At 39.9% G+C, this 21,172-nt stretch overlaps 1 protein-coding gene across 5 annotated transcripts in view; it reads right to left on the reverse strand.

The window, feature by feature from the left end:
* Positions 1 to 21,172, reverse strand: part of garnl3 (GTPase activating Rap/RanGAP domain like 3) — a 77,952-nt gene that overhangs the window by 30,754 nt on the left and 26,026 nt on the right. For all 5 annotated transcript variants that reach the window (XM_039615437.1, XM_039615436.1, XM_039615434.1 and 2 more), the window contains 2 exons: positions 17,177 to 17,246; positions 806 to 880 (listed from right to left, as the gene is read on the reverse strand). In XM_039615437.1, the coding sequence (XP_039471371.1) occupies positions 806 to 880; positions 17,177 to 17,246 (145 nt within the window). The remainder of the gene's footprint in view (positions 1 to 805; positions 881 to 17,176; positions 17,247 to 21,172) is intronic.

The following is a 21,172-nucleotide window of genomic DNA, read 5'->3' on the forward strand; positions in this document are numbered from 1 at the left end:
GCACAAAATAAGGTTTATGATAAATGTCTTTTATGATAAATGTGGCAATTCTACTTCCTCAGGGGAGAAAAAAAAAGTGTTTGCTGTGCTCTGGCACCACACTAACCCCTGTGCATATCACTATAAAATAATGGTGTGTCCACTAGGAGTGTGTAGATTGCTTGATGTGAACAATTTCAGCAGCTACAGAAGCAAACTGGCCTGCATTTAACAAGAAAAAAAACCCAACAACTACGGGAGAAAAGCCAGAATGTACGAAACAGGCCTGTTTTTTTGTCTTAATCATCCATTATTCATCTTGTGACCCCTTAGATATATCTTTTTGACCTAATGGATGAGTCATAAACCCAAATTTGGGAAGTACATGAAGAAGCAATTCGTAGCGGCAGAGAGTCATGTTAAAGGGATACTTATTGTCCTCTCTGCTGAGCATTAGATAAGAAAATCAATACCACCTTCATATAACATCGTAATTTAGAGCTTTAGAGGGCCTGGTAGGTGTTTTTTGTAACTTTGCACAGAACCAGGAAATCAGTTTTCCCATACTTCCAGTCTTTATATTACTCTACCCCAACCACCTCCTAAATTAGCTTTAATACTATTCAGTGAAAGAATGGCAAATGAAGAAGAGCTTAAAATATTTTTTTATGAAATTTTCTGTCACCTTCAATCAGCTTGAATAAAAACAGGCCTTCAAAATAATTACGGATCCAAAAATCAGTACAAGAAAACCTTGAGAGCCAGACTGAGACAAGAGACTTGTTAGGATGCATTTGCGCACAAAAGTGTGTGATATAGTGCGCACCTCGTCTGAGGAGCCATTCTCCACCCTGAAGCGTCCTGCCCTCTGAATGGCCCCATCTGCATCACTGGATATCAGCTGAGAGGAAGACAGAGACAGACATAGTGAGAGGGAGACATGTTCAAAATTAGACACCTGATAAACAGTGACTTGTGGCAGACAGTAATAAACCGGCTATAAATACACCAGAACAGGCTGCACTCACAGAAAAAAGAGGAACCATGGTAAAACATCACCTCCATGTGACAACAGCAGCATTAGCAACCCCTTTCCATGAATATGTTACCAACTAACCCTATTCACCCTTATTCACTCAAGTCTCCCTTCACTTTAGAAACAGTTCTTAACTTCTAAACTTTTCTCCTAATTTTCCTCAGGCACCCTCTACTTATCACCACAATTATCTGTCTCTTGCTGACTCACCTCTTACTACTGCAGCACCAGAGAGGAGACATCATGAGATGAAATGGGAAAGTTAATAGTGTGGAGACTGAGTGAAACAAGAGAGGACAAAGCCTGAGAGCAGCTCAGCTATCCTGTCTAACTGTGCACAGCTTCCAAAAATGGTCCCATATTTGGGCAAATTTTGATGCTTAGTCACTCTCTTGCAAAGAGTTGCCGCTGACTTTTGTGCAAAGTCAGTGATTCCAAATATTACCTAGAGTCATCATCATGTCACCATTTCAATTTAAGCACTTCAGACCTGAGGTGCAGTTATAGTTTTCTAGCTTGCTAACATTTCACAGCACTATGTGCACTCCTGTAAAACGCTAAGTACAGCCCATGATTCAGTAACTTGTAGAACCACCTTTAGCAGCAATAATTTAACAGTCTCTGTCATTGCTTTGGAGGAATTTTGTCCTACTCCTCTGTACAACATTGCATCAGTTTATTGAGGTTTTTCGGGAAACCAATCACAGCACACTTAAGATCCCACCAGAGCATTTCATTTGGGTGGAGGTAACAACCCAAATAATGACCCCTCCACCGCCGTGCTTGGCAGTTAGTGTGAGGTGTTTGCGGTGACATGCAGAAGTGTTGTGGTTTGTTCAGATGTACCATTGTGAACATAAGCTGTGCTGGATTTAGAGAGAAGAGGCTGGTAACCTTTCTAAGGAGAACATACTAGTTCAGTCTTTTTCTAACTGAACTGTCATGAACTTTATCATTTAACATGCTAACTGAGTCTCAGATGTAGCTCTACAGATTTTTTTGTAGTTTCTCTGAGCATTGCACAGGCTGATCTTGGGAGAATTTTCTGGGATGTCTTCTCCTTGGAAGATTATTGCACTGTGATAACACATATCTGAATGCTGCCACCAAATTTTTCGCTTTAATAGAAGTGCTAAGGCCCTCCTAACTCCCTTGAATGCAGTACAGATGTGTAGGTTTTTCACATGACTATAGCAGTAGACAGTAATTTGTGTCTTTTAAAGCATTTATAATGAGACCATGAGTCTAGCAGGAAAGATGAATGACCTGCGCAGGCCAAACAACAGTCAAATTGAACATTTCCACTAATCTTGATTAAACTAAGTCATTAAGCAATTGCTACTACACATCAAACTACACAAAATACACACTGAAAAATCATTCACAATATCTTAAAGTAATATGGTGTTAATATAAGCCCATTACACTTGGCTTGCAAAATTGTTTTTGTTTGCAAATATGTGTCTTTTTATGACCTGATCTGAAAAGTAATCGAAAAATATCTTTTATAAATGTGTATAAACAAATGCTGTGAAGTTATTTTTATAAAAGATCAAGAATATCAACAAGATCAATGATAAATAAAGAAAAATAGTCAGTTTTGCTGTTTTTTTTTTACAACTTTCTTCTTGTTGATGTGGACACATGTAAAACTCCTTTCAGTCTATTACTCTTCACCTCCTCATTCCTCTTTTAAACCCCCATTCCCATCATGGTAACTGATGCTCTGTTACCAGGGAACACATCAGAGACTCTTTCCTCCCATATGCACTTCCTTTGCCCTTTGCCCTTTGATCCTGTTGACTGCCGTGCTCTATTTTACTGCCCTCGCCGACAGAGGTCTCTGATCTGCCAGTACATTTGAAAAAAAAAGACAGATCTGGCATGGATGTATATTCCTGCATGCGCTACGGTACATCCAGATGGCCAGAAATGGTTTGGAGAGGCCAAGCAAAAAGATAATGACAAGCTAGGTCCTGAGAGGTAAGGAGCAAATACAGAAAACTACTAAACAGCATCCAGTGTTGCTGACCTACAAAGTTAAAAAGTTTGCAACTAATATAAAAAGCAGAGGAAAGCAAGTGTAACAATCACCTATAGACAACAAGAATATGGTCAAAAGCAGAATAAGACTATAAACTAGGACTGTGCACTTGTTACCTCAAATAAAGCTCAAAGTAGAGTGTGATGATGTAAGGAGTTATGAACAATGATAAACTAATAACCAACACAATATTCTGAGTGGCTGCCAAAGCCTGTGCAAAACCTGGGCAAGGCACAATGCTGATCAGTATGAAGAGTGGGTGGTGTGCCCCACTTCAACAGCTCATTAGATCAAGAGTGATGAGAGAGAGACAGAGGGTTCAAGTCCACTCAAAACATTCCTGTGGGTAAGTGAGGATAAAAGGCAAGAGCTTTGCATCCTAAATAAAATCATTAATAACTGTCACTCTGACTTTATTGTTCATACTAAATTAAATCTGATATGGAGTACTGTAGCTGGGGTTTTGGTGCAAAGCTCTTAAATTAAATTTTGCAACTGACTCTACTGGGGTCGGGTTGAAAATAGGCATTTGGATTGTAACAAGGCCAGTAAGGAAATTGTGGGTTTTATTTATATGTCATCCTCAGAGTTTTTGCCTATTGAGCATACAAGACACTCTTCTGTATCAGTTACTTTGTGACATTAACTGTAAATTCATGTGTTTTTTGCATTATATGCTTATCCAAGTGTTATGCAAAACAATATTTAAATTGCTGTTCTGATATGGTATGTGTACACAGTGGGGATGCCAACAGAATAAGTAAGGCAATCAGTGTTTGCTAAAAACAGACATCATGTTTGCATCCATCGTGTAACTTCCTGCCTTCCGGCCATGCTTGACTATTGTCTCTGGAAGCTAGCTTGAGTACAAGCTGTTGTCATTTTCATGGGTGCTGCTAGCAAGGGCAGAAGCCTGGCAAACTGAGATAAGGGAAGCAGTTTTTTTGGCTAATTTTGTGAGCACATCAAGGATTTACCTGTGATCCTTGATAGAGGATTGATAGGTGACTAACTACAGGCAATTTTGTGAGTTGCCCCTCCCTCAGCTTCCACTGTTCAGAGATCAGTTATGGTACTGCATTCAGTACTATCTACAACTGTGTAGATGTATATGGAAACTCTAAACTGAGGTAGCTGTAACAAGAAAGCAATGAGAAAATGACACTATGATTTATATCTGAACGGAAACATCTGCTGTGTGGATTTACGATGTTTTGCGAAGCAGTTTTTAACAACTCCTTTCGCATGTTTGGAAGGACCAGCATTATGACTCAGGTGATGGAGAGTAGGCTCCATGTGTGAAGACTACAAAAAGCATCTTCAGATTAAGCTCAAACGGAAAACAACGAGCGTCACTGGCTAATATCTAGCTAGCTATTTACAACGCTTGCTACAATTTTAAAATCACAGTCACCTTAATCCTTAAGTGAAATAAATCTCAAGCCAGTTAAAACTGTATGATCTTTTATTAAGGGCTTTGTCTGCAGGTGCTAGCAGTTGAACCAATTTAGCTCAACTGCAAGGCCAAAGCAAACAGTTAACCTTGCATGAGTGGAAAATGAGTCCGTCTGTTTGCTGTAACTCAAAGAACTGAGACACCGTAAGTGTCAGACACAGTGATTGCAAAAGAAATGGGAGACCTGTAAGTGTTGTGTGCATTTATGCAGACTATACTGTAGGTTTGTTGAATTTGATTAAATTGGTGATTCAAAAAAGAATTCTAACAACATATTTGCAACATTTTTCTTATTAATATGACAGTGATTTCACTCCGCCCTGATGTGCACACAAGTACAGCACTATAGCTGCATTTACTTCCTTAGGTAAAGTGTATATAATGGCATAATAAAATCAATACAGACCAAAGCATGTTTACTGCAGGTCTGAAGCTCTGATAAATGACAGACTTCTTTGCAATAACTCATTTTGTTATAGAAGAAACTGATGAAAATAAGATGCTCTCTCTTTTTATATCCATATTAAAAGGCATCAAAATTCCCTGCACATTTTCGCATGTCAGGGTATGGACCTGTACGTGCCCATGTTTATGGGTGACTGAATGAGCTTTGCGACTCTGCTAACATCTGTATTTTGTATTCGAGGGCTGAAAATGGAAAGTAAATGTCGAAGCTGTTGGCCACCATCTCCCTCTATTTTTCGTGCCTCCTGCAACATTAACTGTCCAATCGCAAGATAATGGAGGGGAAACCAATGTAGCATTTATACAGAGCAATGCACTACCTCCCTGGTGGATGTGTTTGTGTGTGTCGCTGGATGTGAAGAAAAAGGAGAGAGACATTCAGTATTAATTGTGTTTTTAGGTAAGTGTTTGTGCTGCAGTGTGTGAATAGGCTTTCAGTTGTTATGGGGTGAAAGAAAGAAAAATGTCAGAAGAAAAGAGAGATTAAGCTCTCTGGGGAGTCTGTGTGTGTGTTTTTGTGTGTGTCTATGCATTGTGCAGCCACTGCTTTTAAATCATGGAACAGAAGAGTGGCAAAGAAGAAAAAGCTGCACTCCAACGAAACCCGGTGGGCTGGGGGAGGCAAAATGAGGGGCAACAGGGGAAAAGGGGCAGCCTGTTATGCTTCTGCGCTTTAACAAACAACTCATAAAACACCTCGACACTGCTGGGAACAATACTGGAGACACAGGAAAAAGAGGAAAAAAAGGAGGACCAAACCTATATAGGGTGGGGGAAGTAATTATTTGATTCCCTGCTGAATTCCAAAGAATTTTGATGAAAGTTTAATTTTAATCCAATCCAAAATGCAAAAAACAAAAACATTATTACATAAAAGTTAACAAAATTGATTTGCAAGTCAGAAACTGTATATAAAATTATAACTGTATATGTAAATAAGTATTGGATGACCAAGTAAAACATGACTTAGCACTTGGTGGAGAAACCCTTGTTGGCGAGCACAGCGATAAGATGTTTTTTGTAGCTGGTCACCAGGTTTGCAGACATCTCAGGAGGGATTTTGGCCCACTCCTCTTTACAGAGACTCTCTAAATCCTTTTGGTTTCTTGGCTGCAGATTGGCAACTCGAAGCTTCTGCTCCCTCCACAGATTTCTTATAGGATTGAGGTCTGGAGACCGACTAGGCCACTCCATGACCTTAATATGCTTCTTTGTTGCCTTGGTGGTATGTTTTGGACACTGTCACACTGGAAGACCCATCCATGACCCATCTTCAGTGTTCTGGCTGAGGGAAGGAGGTTCTGGTCCAAGATTTTACAGTACACAGCATTTCTCCTCCTCCAACCACGGTAGGTTGAGTTAATGCCTGAGAGCTTCATTTTGGTTTCATGTGACCACAGCGCTTTCTCCCAAGCCTTCTCTGAATCATTTAGATGTTCACTGGCAAACTTAAGACAAGCTTCTATATGTGCCTTCTTGAGTAGGAGGATGTTGCAGGCCCTCTTACAGACACACTTAAACAGCTCACATTTTAGGGCATGACTTGAGCATTTCACACGTACACGCAATCGAGCTCGTACCAGAGCCTCTGATTTCCCCCGAGGCCCACGGGACAAAAAAGAGATGCAGTGCAGAGAGGGGGGTGTTAAATCAATACTTTTGTGACTGCTGATAGATAATTGATCTCATCAGCGGGCCTGTTCATGCACACCCACAACCCTCCAGGAAAGCAGGAAACACAGAGGCGTAGTTCAGTAGAGCAGGAGAGGATGTGAAAGAGGGTGAGGAGGGAATGGCACGGGGAGGGAGAAAAAGGAGAGAGGCAGGTGCACACTCAGTGAGAAGATATAAAAAAAGACACTGAAAGAATTAAGATGGAGATTAGGAGTGGGAAAAGAGAGAAGCAGAAACTGCTAAAGAAAAGGACTAAGCGAAAAAACAGGAAGATTAAACAGAGTTCCTTGATTAAAAATAAGTCACTGAATGGGAAGAAGTTGTCAAAAGAATCATGGAAATTCAGTCTCTTCTTTTCACCTTCCTCTTGGTCTACGGTAATAAAACTCTTCATTGTGTTTTTTATTCGGATGAATTACAGATGCAGAGTGGAAGGAGTTGAAGCACTATTAATTGCTCCCATATAATAAGTTATGTAACTTAAAATTGAAACACTTCCTGAGCTTGGATTAGCATAAAACCCGTCTTCAATCAGACCAAATTCAGTCAGGAAATGCAAGCTGAAGCTCACAAAAAAAAATCAGCTGTACATGCTGTTAGTCTGCAAAAGAAGCAAAATAATGCGCTGACATGACATTAAGCAAGCTAAACTCTGCCATACAATATTCCTGAAAGCTCTTAAGAAGGTGCCAATCTTCTAAAAAACACTGCCGGTAGTCTGATTCATCTATGCCACAGATATCTATTTTGTTCTTTTTTGTAATTACTGGCACACAGGATTAAGCTATGAGAGGCTACATAGAATTGTTAGCAGGAACATTTTATTTTCACTTTCACTTTTTATGAAACATGAAGGGGGGGTGCAGGACAAAAGACACACTGTGAAGGAGAGCCAGATTTTAATAATAACTACATGCAAAGCAGTGTATAAACATATGGAGAGTGAAAAGAGGTTCGAGAATAACTTTTCAGTGCATCATGGGAACTCTCCAGCAGCTTAAACCTATTGGAGCATAGCTAAGGGAGGGTTCAGGGTCACCTGATCCATCTCGGACTATAAGCTTTGTCAAAAAGTAAAAGATTTAAGACTAATCTTTTACTTTTAAATGTTAAGAACCACGAGTGAGTCTACAATCTGAGAGCAAACATCTCTATTGGGGTGATATGGTACTATGAGGTATTTAAGATAAAAAGGAGAACAGTTTTAAATCTGTTGGTAACTGTTTGTCTCTCCTTGGTTTAGGCACCACCCCTCTACTCCTGTGGTGCTGACTCAGGTGACTCAGCACAGAATACAAAAGCTAGGAGAAGAACAGGCAGCCCCAGCGAGCCATTTTCAGTGCTGTGAGTGACTAGTGAGTGGCTGTGTGCAAAGGAAAGTGTTTTTCTTTCTTTGGAATTTTATTTTGGGGTTTTCGATAGATGTAGTGGCTTCACCTGGAGCCTATCCCATCTATCTTGGGGTGAGAGGCAGCTTATACCCTAGATGGGTCACCAGTCTATTGCAGTGATATAACTTGTTTTGTAAGTGAACTTGCCTTATTTGACTATTTTCAACCGAGCACTTTAAAGGTTTCCTCCCCTCATCCTGTGTCCATTCTGCAAAACGTAGCGATCAGTGATAGCTGTGATTTGTTCAGTAAATATAAGCTAAACAAAAAAGGAAAAACAAAACAACAACAACAACAACAAAAACAGCACCCACCCACCTCTGCTCATTACTGACTTTTTAACTATTTCCACAACATGAATAACAGTAACATAACAGTGACTGAAGTGCAAAGAAATGAGGGGAGTTGCTTTTACTTTTCTGTTATATATGCTTAAGTGAAATGTTTGTTCGCTCAAACATGTGGATGCGTCACTTTGAGTCTGCACTGGCGACCCAAATATCAGTCGCACCAATCAAATTCAGATTCAGATCAGATATCGGTCCAATCCTGACTCAACGTGACAAAAGGATAATTTATGCAGCAAATCCATTTAATTCAAATCTGTGTTGTTCTATCTTTACTACACTATGGGTCACCAGCAGTGCATTGATTTGGAAAGAAGGGAAAAAAAGGATCAGCACAACCACCCACGACATCAGGCTTCTTAGCGTGTCTTCAATAATTTGCATAACACAACACAACTGTGCTGGAACATTCAAAAAAAGGCGATTTGAATGGCTGGCGTTCAAATGGCTGTGTGGCTGTTTGATCTTTTCTCAACTTTCTGCAAAGAGCCCACAATTCAATTTAGCAATGCAACAAGTCACCCCTTTTAAAATGATTATGACTCGAGACGACCGAAGCCTGAAACACGTACGTGTGATTCTGGCCTAATGGATAAACACTTCAGTGTCTGCGTCACAAAAGCAAAACTACACACAGCATACATCTATTTGCTTTTATCTTAATTGCCACTTGTGGCCAAAGTGTCTTCTGCTCGGCCGAATTTATGCAGTTAATAAGCAGACGAACAGACGCGTCGCAAACAGTGTGATACACGCTGAGAGTGGGAATAAATGCAGTGTGACAGTGCAGTCAAAAGCCTCTGAGGCAATGACAGTAACACTGGTAGGCAGGTGGGAGCGGAGCCGTCTGCTCACCAGTCGCTGTGCAAGACTGACAGCTAACCTCTCAGCACACACATGCACACGCACCGATTCTGCCAGTAGTGCCAGTCCCATTTAGTGTTGTGCACTGCGGCACATCAAATAGCACGAAGCTAAGCCAAATACAATGTCCGCACGCAGAAAAAATTACCATGAGAATGTGTGTCTGAAGGGTTTTATCCTATTCTTTTTCCCGTTTGGCGCACCAGAGACTGCCAGCGCCCACCTCACTGTCACCAACTCCATCACTCAGCCTCAAAGACAATTCAGTTCACTAGAAAAACGAAATTCCATGCTTTCCGAGCTGTTGTGTCAGGATAAAACAATGCACAATTAAGCTTTTTAAAGTGGACGGTGGCGTTGTTGCAGAATGAAATGACAAGACAGGGTGGGCGTCGCTTTTATGACTGTGTTGTTTGTCCCCGTCTATGAACAATGGTGACAGGATTTCTTGCTCAGTTCTGTGGATGAGCACTTAAAAATATAGATTTGTGCCTGTGTGCTGGTTATGAGTTCAGCAATCCAATATTTCTACTCATCCGGACACTTAAAGCTAGACTGCGCTGATCTGTAGATCTGATCTGCTGAATTCAGTTCCATATTCAGTTCCATATTTCATCACTGTTCACTACTGTGCGAGGAGGAGAGCTAACATTTGGAGCCCATCAGCTTTTCTTTGTGTGTTTTTTGACTTTAATGCAAACTGTGGCCGTGCCTTGTTTGCTTTAACTCTCGTTCTAAGTTGCTTTGTTCCAGTTAACATATATTGACTTAATATCACTTACAGTGCTATGAACATGTATTTGCCACATTAATAATTTCTTTTTTTTTTTTATATATATTTGTTAAACTTAAATGTTTCAGATCATCAAGAAATTTAAGATAAGACAAGATTATTAATGGAAAAAAGCAATTAGAGAAAAAGTAATTGCCCCCCTTGTTAAATCATGGGTTAACTGTGATTAGCCATTATTGTAGCCGTGATTTTTGGAAAGTTGGGTTCACAGAGACATCCGTGGGAGAGTTCCAAGGAAAATATTCTGTGGAAAGTTGAACTATGCGAAGGTTTGCTTCCCGTTACATCTGGAGTAAAAGTACCACAGCATTTCAGTCTGTCAGACATGGCGGTGGTAGTGTGATGGCCTGGGCTGGTTTGCTGTTTCAGGACCTGGACAACTAACAGAAAATTCTCAAGGAGAATATCTAACCATCAGTTCATGCCCTGAAACTCAAACTCAGATGGGTTATGCAGCAGGACAATGGTCTGAAACACACCAACAAGTCAACCTCTGAATGGCTAAAAAACAAAACAAAACCCAAATGAAGGTTTTGGAGTCTTGGAGTTTTGGAGTCAGTTATTAATGCTTGAAAACCCTTAAATTTGTCTGAAATAAAACAACTCTGCAAAGAAGAATGCGTCAAAATTCCTCCACAGCGATGTAAAGACTGATTACCAGTTATCAGAAATGCTGAAATTGTCATTTTTGCTCCCAAGGGTGGCAATCAGGGTTTAGAAGGCAATTGTTGTTTCACACTAAACCAAGTAGGTTTGGATAGGTTTTTTTTCCTGTGATAAATGAAATCATTTAAAAACAGCATTTTTTTTAAATTTACTCAGGTTATCTGGTTAAGATTTGTTTCAGATCATCATCTGAAACTGTGCAAATATGTTAAAAAAAACAACAAAAAAAAAAACAATAAAAAAATCAGCAAGGGAGCAAAAACCTTTCCAGACACTGTAACTTCACAACTCTTGTCAGGTTTATTCCACACTGCATGTGATGCATGTCAGTGTGAGGAGATGCACACAGAGTGAAACTGAGCGCATCAACCATGGTAACAGTAAACATGCACATATACACAGGAAATAAGAAAAAACAAACAAGAACCCCTTTAATATGATGCTGATGTCCATCTTTAACAGCAGAGCACTCTAATGACTGTTCAGTGTTTTGTATGGGCTCAAATTGTGGTCATAAATATTTTGTACTTGTAAATCAGTTTTGTACTTGTAAATCAGGATTTGTATGTGTAAAAAAATTTTGTGTGTGTGTAGAAAAGATTTGTATGTGTAAAAAGAATTTGTGTGTGCGTAAAAAAGATTTGTGTGTGGACTTAGCCAAAAAATACGTGTGAAACTCTGCACTCAAGTTTCAAGTTACAAGTACGAATTTTGACCCTATTTTTCTTCCTTTCATCTGATTGGTCAATGTCATGTCAATCACAAATTTAACTATCCAATCAGAGAACAGATGGGTTTGGCTGTCGGAGGGGCGCTTTTTTGAACTGCAGGTCCTTGAAGGGTAATACAGTTTGAAGCTGGAGGATCTCTATATAAATATCCGATAGAAGCTAGGTCCCCTAACTTTCAGTAGCTGTTGAAAGGATAAAGTTGTGGTATATCAGTGGTTAGAAATACCATTATTACTTTAGGATTAGTTTAACACAAAGTCAGGGCTGACCCGGGACCATTGCTGTGAGTCACAGTGTGCAGCATAAAGGTCCTTTCACATCGGATGCAGCATGTGCTGCTAATGCTAACTAAAAGCCAAGGATCCAGAATTTGTTGCGCCGGCTGCTGAGCTCTGTGGGGTTTTGTAGCAGCTCTACCTGTACTAGATGCACCTGCTCCTTGTCATTTCTATCTCTGACTTTATGTCCTCTACAAGAGTTTCTGTTTTTTTTGCTGGTTCTTCAAATGTTCAATAAAAACATGTATGCTAATTCATAACGAAGAAAGCTTTGTAACTATCCCCACTAGTGAAGACTGTCATTTGGCTAATCAGATGAAAGGAAGAAAAATAGGGTCAAAATTCGTACTTGTAACTTGAAACTTGACTGCAGAGTTTCACATGTATTTTTTGGCTAAGTCCACACACAAATCATTTTTACACACACACAAATTCTTTTTACACATACAAACCCTGATTTACAAGTACAAAACTGATTTACAAGTACAAAATATTTATGACCACAATTTGAGCCCATAGTTTTCACCATCAAATGATTTTAACAGTACAAAGTCTCTTATAATGCAAGTAGGCTGAAATGAAACCGGATCCTATACATATCTCTATAGTGTCTTAGTTGTGTGTGGACAAGAGTGAATCATATCATACATTGTAGGGAGCCCTGCTACCACTGCTTCCATGATGCCAAAAATAAAACAGACAGGGTGAGTCATGGCTCTGCTTATGCTGGTCTCTCTTATTAGGGAGTCCCTGCTTTGAATCAATATCTTCTAGTTGTGACATTTGAAAACATGTTCTTTAGTACTAAAAGAACTAAAATAAACCACCATCAAACCGTGCCCAAAAAAGAAAGAATACAAAGAGTGAAGCCACTGGAGCCTATCCCAGCTGTCATAGGGGGAGAGGCAGGGTACACCTTGGACAGGTCACCAGTCTGTCGCAGGGCTAACACTAAGATACAGACAACTATTCTCACTCATATTCACACCTATGGACAATGTAGAATCATCAATTAACCCAACCCCACTAACTGCACTATACCCGGAGAGAACCCACGCAAACTCCACACAGAGTAATGACGCATATAATGTAGTCACGTTTCCTTATGCAGCAAATGGTGAGATAATCGATAATTATGTTGAGTATATTCCTTCTCCATGCATGTGGGGTTTAGGGCCCATTTCAGCCAGTGTATTGAGAGTCTTATCAAAACTATGAATGCAGAAAAGTTCCATTAGATTTTGATTCACCGTGCAATACCATCTGGAAAAAATCTAATTGGCAACAGCTTTGTTTTATCAACATGATAATGATCACAAACACACTGGCAATCCAGTAAAAACATATCTGAATAGAAAAACACAAAATGGAACACTATCTGTCATGGATTGGCCTCCCTAGATCCTGGACTTCAACACTGCTGAAGCAGTGTGGGATCATCTTGACAGAGAACACAGCAAAAACACTGAAACTCCCCAAACAAGTCACAGCTTTACTTGGCCACATGCCTTAACTTCATCCTTCTTGTGTGTCATTGCAAGTGAGCCCCAAACTTAGTCTCTGCAGAAAGCTTTGACCTCAACATTGTCATCTCTGCTGGACACTACTCTGCCCACATTAACATCACACCACCACAGGCGCCACAGGTGAAGCCACAGCATCGCCATCACAGAGTGCTTGCAGCTCTGACAGCCCAGCAGACGTGCACTGAAGCATCTCAAAGATAGACATACAACATTTTAACCATCACACATATAACAGGTAATTGTGACTTTAAGAACAATTGAATAATTCTTTGCAGGAAATGTCAGGTCCTAATAACCTTCCAACACCACACTAGGGAGACAAACAGACACAGAGCACATCGATTCAATGCTGTCAACACAAAGAGCTGTTTGTTGGCTAAAAGGCAACATAACCTGAATTACCACAGACTCGTTCCCGACCTTTGCACAAGCCTCCCCCAGAGACATACAGCCTTAAGCAGCATGAGTGCCAGACTTGACAAAAACACTTTCTGCTGTATGTTCACACACACGCAATTATATTTCTTCTCCCACAGAAAGCCAAGAGCTTAATTTCACTACGGAGTTGAGGCGCAAAAATATACCACAGGTAATGTGGTTATACTCCCTGAGGTCCTTTGTGAATATAAAGGTGGTTTATCAAGCCCTGTATTTAATTTCCTTCTGCCCACTTCCTCGTCTCTTAAACATGCCATTTTGCCTTTTATCACACCTGAAATTGCCATGTCTTACTAACCGAATCGTCCTGGATGAAATGATTATTTTGAAGTTTTATGTGAATTTGTTTTAGCACCAATAATTAGTTGAATTATGCAACCTGAAACCTGTAATTAATCTGGAATACACTATAATAGCATTAGAAAGGCACAAAGGTGGCTGTACTAAAGTTTATTATGATTAACATAAGCTACACAGCCTATCCAGCTTCCTTCAGAGCATATGGATAAATGTGTTAACCATTCTGTCAAACTAAACTTCAAAAGTAAATCTCTAAAAGTTCTAGACTTAGGGCATATTCTCATGGCAGTTAAACAAATGCATATTATGAATGTTTGATGTTTTGCTCAGACTCTGGTGAGATGATCAATAGCAATCTCAGTGCAATAACAGTACAATACTATAATTGCAAGCATCCAGTTAGCTTAGCTTAGCATGGAAACTGGCAGAATAGGCAAGCAGCTAGAGGGGGTCTAGCCTTCTCATTGTGATGTTTCCAGGAAAGCGTGAACACCTGAGCAATTAGCCATTGCACCTGGCTAAGAAATTGTTCCGACACCTAACTCACTTTAAAATGAAAACTGTAGCTTTCACAAGAGATACACTGTGATGTTGCTTAGTAATCTTATAGCAGTGAGTAGATTTTTTTATACTTTAGACCAATTATTTAAGACATTATTTAAAGATCTGAGATGTCAAATGTCAGGATTTGCAACTTTTTGGACTTTCATAACATGGTAATTATTTTAAGAATATGCTATTAAATCAATAAAATATTCAAAATAGTTGCAGCCAAGGAGTTTAAGTGGGTCAGAAAATCATTATTTCTTTTCTTGTTATCATTTTGTATGCATTTAAATGTCAATAAAGCTGCAGTTTCTGTATTTTAGCATCTGGCTAAATAACAAAACTAAAATGAGCAGAACTGCTTTGCATTGCTTTTTTTCCTGTAGTGGCAGATGGCTGCAAGTTCATTGTTTAAAATACAGGTGAACAAATATAAGCAAATTCAATTCTCATTTTATTTCACATGTTATTTCACAACAGGTTGTGAAAAGGAAGAAGAAGGGTTATCTTGTTGAGTTATCTGGTTATTAATTCATATTGTGACGTAACCGTTATCATCATACTATAATGACTGCAGAGTATGCATGTCTGTATGTTTATTCCCAAACTCCTCCTAGATGATTGATTGGTGCTATCTAAGACACCAATATTTCTAACATCTACATGGTGACTGGGCAAAATATTTACTTCAAATAAAAAGTACTCTTTGTCTTTGTATCAGTATATAAAAACACTGGTTTATAAGTGTACACTCCTGTTTTTATGCACATAAAATGAACATAGCGTTTGCACATTCATAGGCACGTTACATGTACAATTTAATGCTTATGAGAGGGTTTAATTTTTAACAACAGGCAAATTTTTATTTCCTATCTGACGCACCTTTACAATTCCATGGCATGAACTGAAGGTGAAAGAGGGTCACAACAGATGGCAGAGAAAGGGGAATCTTTCCAGACATTTGCTTGCTACATTGAAAGAGCCATGCTCATGTAACCATACCAAGTTTGTCCCAAAAGGTTAATTCAGTTCATCTGGATGTAGCAAAAATCCCAAATCTTGGGATCCCAAATCCCAAAAGGTTGATTTTGTTCAGATGAATGAATCAACCTTTTGGGATTTGGATGATTGAGCATGCATCAAGACATACCAAGTTTGATGCCGGCATGCGAAAAACTGCCCGTAGGATGGGTTTTTGCCAGTATATCAAATGATCAACTGTGTTGCATTGGTCAAAGGACTAATGTGAGATTACTGGAACTAAGTAGTCTGCAGTATCTGTGGTAAGGCTTACAGTAAAAACTAATGTGGACTCATGCAGAAGAAGGCTAGAAGTCATCAATTTGAGTTTAAGCTCTTTAGTATCACTTGTCAAATTCCACCTTTATTATTGATTTTACAGTAGTTATTAATGCAAGACCTGCCAGTATATTCTAGGGTGTAGTTGGCTAAATTGAAAAAAAGAGCTGTAAACTTCAGTCTCAGATGAATCAATAACACCTCTGCCCACAAAGAAATGAAATCCATATTTTTAAAAAGGCTGTTTATAAATGACTTACATTAAAATACATAATCTACGTATTTTGTTTTACTACTATTAAATCCCCGATGCTAGGTCAGAGTCACTTTTTACCTTGCTTCGCATAGTGACGGTCTGAGCTAATGCTAGAAAAATACATTTTAAGGTGTAGCAGAGGTAATGAAATGAGAGGACACCACTGACCCACTGCAACAAGTCACTGAAGCTATTAGTGACCTCACCCTGTCTCACACTCACAGTTTCTGGATACTAGCCTCTCATTTTTTTCACTGACACTCCCCACTCACACAACTTCACTGTCCACACTGTCTGTATGCTAGTGCTGATAGGCACAATGTGGTTTCTCCTCATCACTAATCTGCTGAGCACGTGGTGCCCAACACTCATGGACAAACCCGCAATATGTCTCTGGTAGGAAGTACGATTGCTGCGTGAAAACCCTAGGACTTCCTGTCCCTCTGCGCTATCGGGAAGTACAGACTCAGCTCACAGTGGAGGGGCATACGCTTACACACATGCACAGACACATACACACATGCTCCCCCACGGCAACAATGACTCAACAGCTTAGTAATCAACCACAAAGACACACACTGTGCCGCAGCTTTACACCAGCAGCATCAAAACAAAACAAATTAAGTTTGGAGGCTGGTAGGCAGAAAGCATCCTGCATTGCTGTTGCCGAGCTCTTGCTCACAAACCACGGTCAGATCTGTCCCTATATTATCGTGAGATGTTTACCTTACACTTTAAAATCCCATTAGATTAATACACTGTGCTTTATTAATAAAAACAAAATTGAATTAAATGACTTTGAGTGGAGAACTGTTGTGATCCACACTGGTAAAGCACATGCCTGAACCACGCCCTGCATGTCATGACTCATCAGTCCCCCTCTGTTGACCATCCATGCCAACAGGGAGTGGGAAAGACAGATAGAGCAAGAGAGCGAGAGAGAGGGAGAGAGAGAGAGAGAGAGAGAGAGGAGGTCATCAACAGAAGAATCAATGATGAGGATGAGAGGAAAGAAGAAAAGGAGATGCTCATGCTGAGAAACAAAAGAGAGCAACAAAGACGTGAGTGCACTGTGGGTGGGACTCACCAGCTCGACCGAACCATAGTGTTTCCTGCTGAAGTCTCCACGCCTGCACCCCAAGTCTTCTGAGGCAGAGCTGTAACACAGAGGAACGGTCAGACTCAGATGCATGTCCTATGTGGTCTCATCACATACGTATACAATGCATAAACTGTGACATCATTCACACACAAGTGGCACTTGCAGCATCTGTTTTTCTTCAGTCTCTTTATCATAATATATACAATATAATATTACTAGAGAACACATTTTTGTGTTTGTCTGTGTTTCACCGTTCTTCACATTCAGACAGTACTTGGTTACAAGGCAATGCATGCAAAGAAGGCGTCTGCACAACTGGGTAACCTCTTTAGCTTCTGTTACTGAGCTGTGTTTTTTTACACTGATGAGGAAGACCAAAAAGAAAAAGAAGAGCTGTCTGACTTGACTGGTAAAGTCCTATGAGGCCCGGTGAATGGAGAAGCTGGAGACCACAGGTAAATACTAACAGGTTTCTGCTAACTCTTTCCACATGCACATGTCCTGCTTATTTTCCTCTGCTAACACCTACGTTTGGGTGCGCTGATACAATGATCCTGCCCATCAATGTGCTTAAATTTCCAGCTATTTCATCACACCGTGAGATATTGTGTCTTATTTATGCATATCTATGGCCTCAGGTATGTACTTTTACTGCTTTAAAAAGTTATTGAATGACAACTGCATTTGAAACACTCACTTTTCAGCTACGTGCTGTGAGGACAGGCAGTAGTGAATCACACTACAAGAATAAGTCATTGGAGCCACCTGAGGCTACTGGGACTCATCACTTAACCGCTTAATGCATGGTGTCCTCCTTACTCACATGCCACCAGTCAGTCTTGTGTCATATATAAACATTTTCAAGTTGTCTTTATAAAGTATTAAGTTTATTAATGCATTATAACACACCACTAGCCGTCTCCCCTCACACTACTGTCTCACTTTTCATCTAAGCACCACCTGGACAATTGTAGGAAAATCAGGGTGACTAGGTCAGTGAAGCCGCCAGAGGATAGAGCCATTTAATTATTCATACATGCCTATTACTTCTTTTATGCACTATGCTCATGAAAGGACTATAATACCATTTATTATGTATTTACTATACACTCACCAACTACTTCCACTGCTTATTAATGGATTTAGGCATGAAACATGGTCAGGACGACCTGCTTAACTTCAAACTGAGTATCAGAATGAGAGGAAAAAAAGGTGATTTAAGTGACATTGAAATGCAACATTAACTCAAACTAAGGTATGCAGAAGAGCATCTCTGACCGACTCTAACACGTTCAACCTTTAAGCAGATGGGGCACAGTAGCAGAAGACCACACAGGGTCCCATTTCTGTCAACAACAGAAGTGTAAACAACATGATATCCCGCTCTGTATCAAAGGTTCAGGCTGGTGCTGGTGGTTTAATGGTTTGGAGGATAGTTGCATCCCATCCCTTTGTCCCAGCATGATAACACACCATGTCACAAAGCTCAGATCATCTCAAACTAGCTACCTGAGCATGACATTAAGTTAACTATACTCAAATAGCCCCCACAATCACCAGATCTCAGTCTAATAGAGCAACTTTGGGATGTAATGCAATGGGAGGTTGGCATCATGGATGCACAGCTGACAAATCTGCAATAACTGTGTGGTGCTACTGAGCCATCATGTACCAAAATCTCTGATGGATATTTCCAGCACCATGTTGTATCTGTGCCATGAAGATTTAAGGTAGTTCTCACGGCCAGTGGCCAGTGAGTGTCTAAAGAAAAAAAAAATCAAATCCAGTTTTTCCACTTGTGGCCACTCCTTCAAAGTGAGTATTGGTAAGTAATCATCTTCTGCTTGTATTCACATTGGATTACTAACAAATGTGAACTGTGTACTGTAATATGGGAATTCTATGTGTGGCTGTCTGTGCTTTTATATTATTTGTCCTTTCCAAATTTACCACTTTAACTACTGCGTCTTGCCCTTTGCACAGGATATTTTTTAGAGGTAGGATCAAAAGTTCCAAGGGGAATAACGAAAACTGGGGTGGCGGGTGAAAGCAGTGAAGAGGGCAGGGGTACAAGGGTGAGACTCTTAGAGTTCAAGCAAGGGTCAGCGAAAAGGTTGCCATGACCCAAAGGGCACTTCTTTCCATTGTCAGTGATCCTACTTGTCCTTTTGTTGATTGGCATTAAATTCATATTCTGTCTTTCCTTCTTATGGTTTTCTTTTCTTTTCTCTGTCTGTTTCTCAGTATGGTGTGGCTGCCAGCAGCACGGTGACTGACCCGGGAGCTGTGTCCAACTCACTTCTGATTGAGATGGGGGTCCTGATTGAATTAAGCTCGAGTGATAGATGGAGATTGGTGTGGAGAGATGACTGCTGGTGATACACACTCGCACAGAGTTGACACAGGGACAGATTCAAACCAGTGCACACTCGTACACACACACACACACACACACACACGCATGCGTAAAAGTCAAAAAATACTAATACAAAAAATTTAATTGTTTCTCCAATATGAATAACGTTATCTGGTCCTAAAAGCATTATAATGCAGACATAAAGTAGTATTGCACAGAAGGGACAAAAGATAAGGAGCTGTTTTCTCTCTGGTTTAAGGAAAAATAAAATGATGACAAATTGAAAACACTAAAACATGCACAAGTGTAAGTTCTCCAGTTTTCATTCTAGCTGAGATGTAGATGAAAAGAGCAATAGCATTAGAGATCTGAGTCACTAAGCTTATCACAGCATAGCTCTGACTCTCAGCTATAACATATTTAACACAGACACGGCACTTTCATGAATCTCATCATTTAACACTGAGAGGAAGTAAACAAGTGGATTTCTTTCCTCTCAGTAAATTACAGCAAAAGCTGGTCAGTCATTCAAGTGTTTTTGTGTTTATAAATGTCAGGTTTGACACTCGGTGCGCCACACAAAAGACCGAATATTGGTTTCCGTCCCTACGAAAACTTTGCTAAGAGACTCTGACCTCAGTATGACAGCACTGAATTGCCCTACAGTACTGCTGAAACACCCATGTATCACTGCTTATTTTCAGTCATGACAATCGTGTTATTATCGATCCAACGCTATCCATGTAGAAGATATTCTTAGTAGCAATTTAAAAAGCCTCAAATCTTAAAGATGAATTGAAAAGAAAAAGCGAGCCGAGTATAATTCTAAAACGATCAATTAATTTGTCTATTCACAGCAGGCAGCGTTCTCAAAGTTCCCTTTGTGACGCTTTATGTCTTTGGAATGCTAAATGTCATAAGAATCTAGTTAAATCCTATTAGCAATAAAGCCATTTATGAAGCAATGGCACTGCCAAATAGAAGTGGATGTGCAATGCAATTCGTCATGCTGTGCAGTGTCATTCCCTTCCTCAAATGTTAATCAGAGAAGTTCCAGTAAGTGATTAGGTTAAGAGAAGAGTGGCAGAAACAATGCCTCTCTGTCTATAGAATTTTATAAGATTAGACTGAAGATAGAGAGCTGGATAGACAATCACAGGTGCTGCTACGCTACCAGTTCATGCTCACATATGAGACATGTTTTTCTTCACAAGCATACACACTGAGTACACATGGATCTGGGCAAATATCTCACAACTTGCAATATCACTACAGACATAACTGTTGGAGAGGAAGTTTGTGGGAGTTAAAAGTTATTCGGCTGTCACGCAGCAACTGCGTGAAAACTGAAGTTGCATGTTCTCATCGGTACAGTATGCTAGTTGATGCTTCAGGACAAACTGTTCAAACACAAGCACAAGTGTGTGTGACCCATCACAGAACTGCTTAAATCTTTAACGGCCTTTATGATTTTATACATTTAACTTATGAGAGTAGGATTAAAGGCAAGGGGTAACACCAGAAGCTTTCTGCTCTCTGTATTCAGTCCACCTGTAATCCATCTTCTCCTAACCAATCACATTTGAACGGGATCATACTGGGTGCAGTAAACAACCCACAATAAG

This window comes from Oreochromis aureus, linkage group 7, assembly GCF_013358895.1.
Source record: "Oreochromis aureus strain Israel breed Guangdong linkage group 7, ZZ_aureus, whole genome shotgun sequence".
NCBI lineage: Eukaryota > Metazoa > Chordata > Actinopteri > Cichliformes > Cichlidae > Oreochromis > Oreochromis aureus.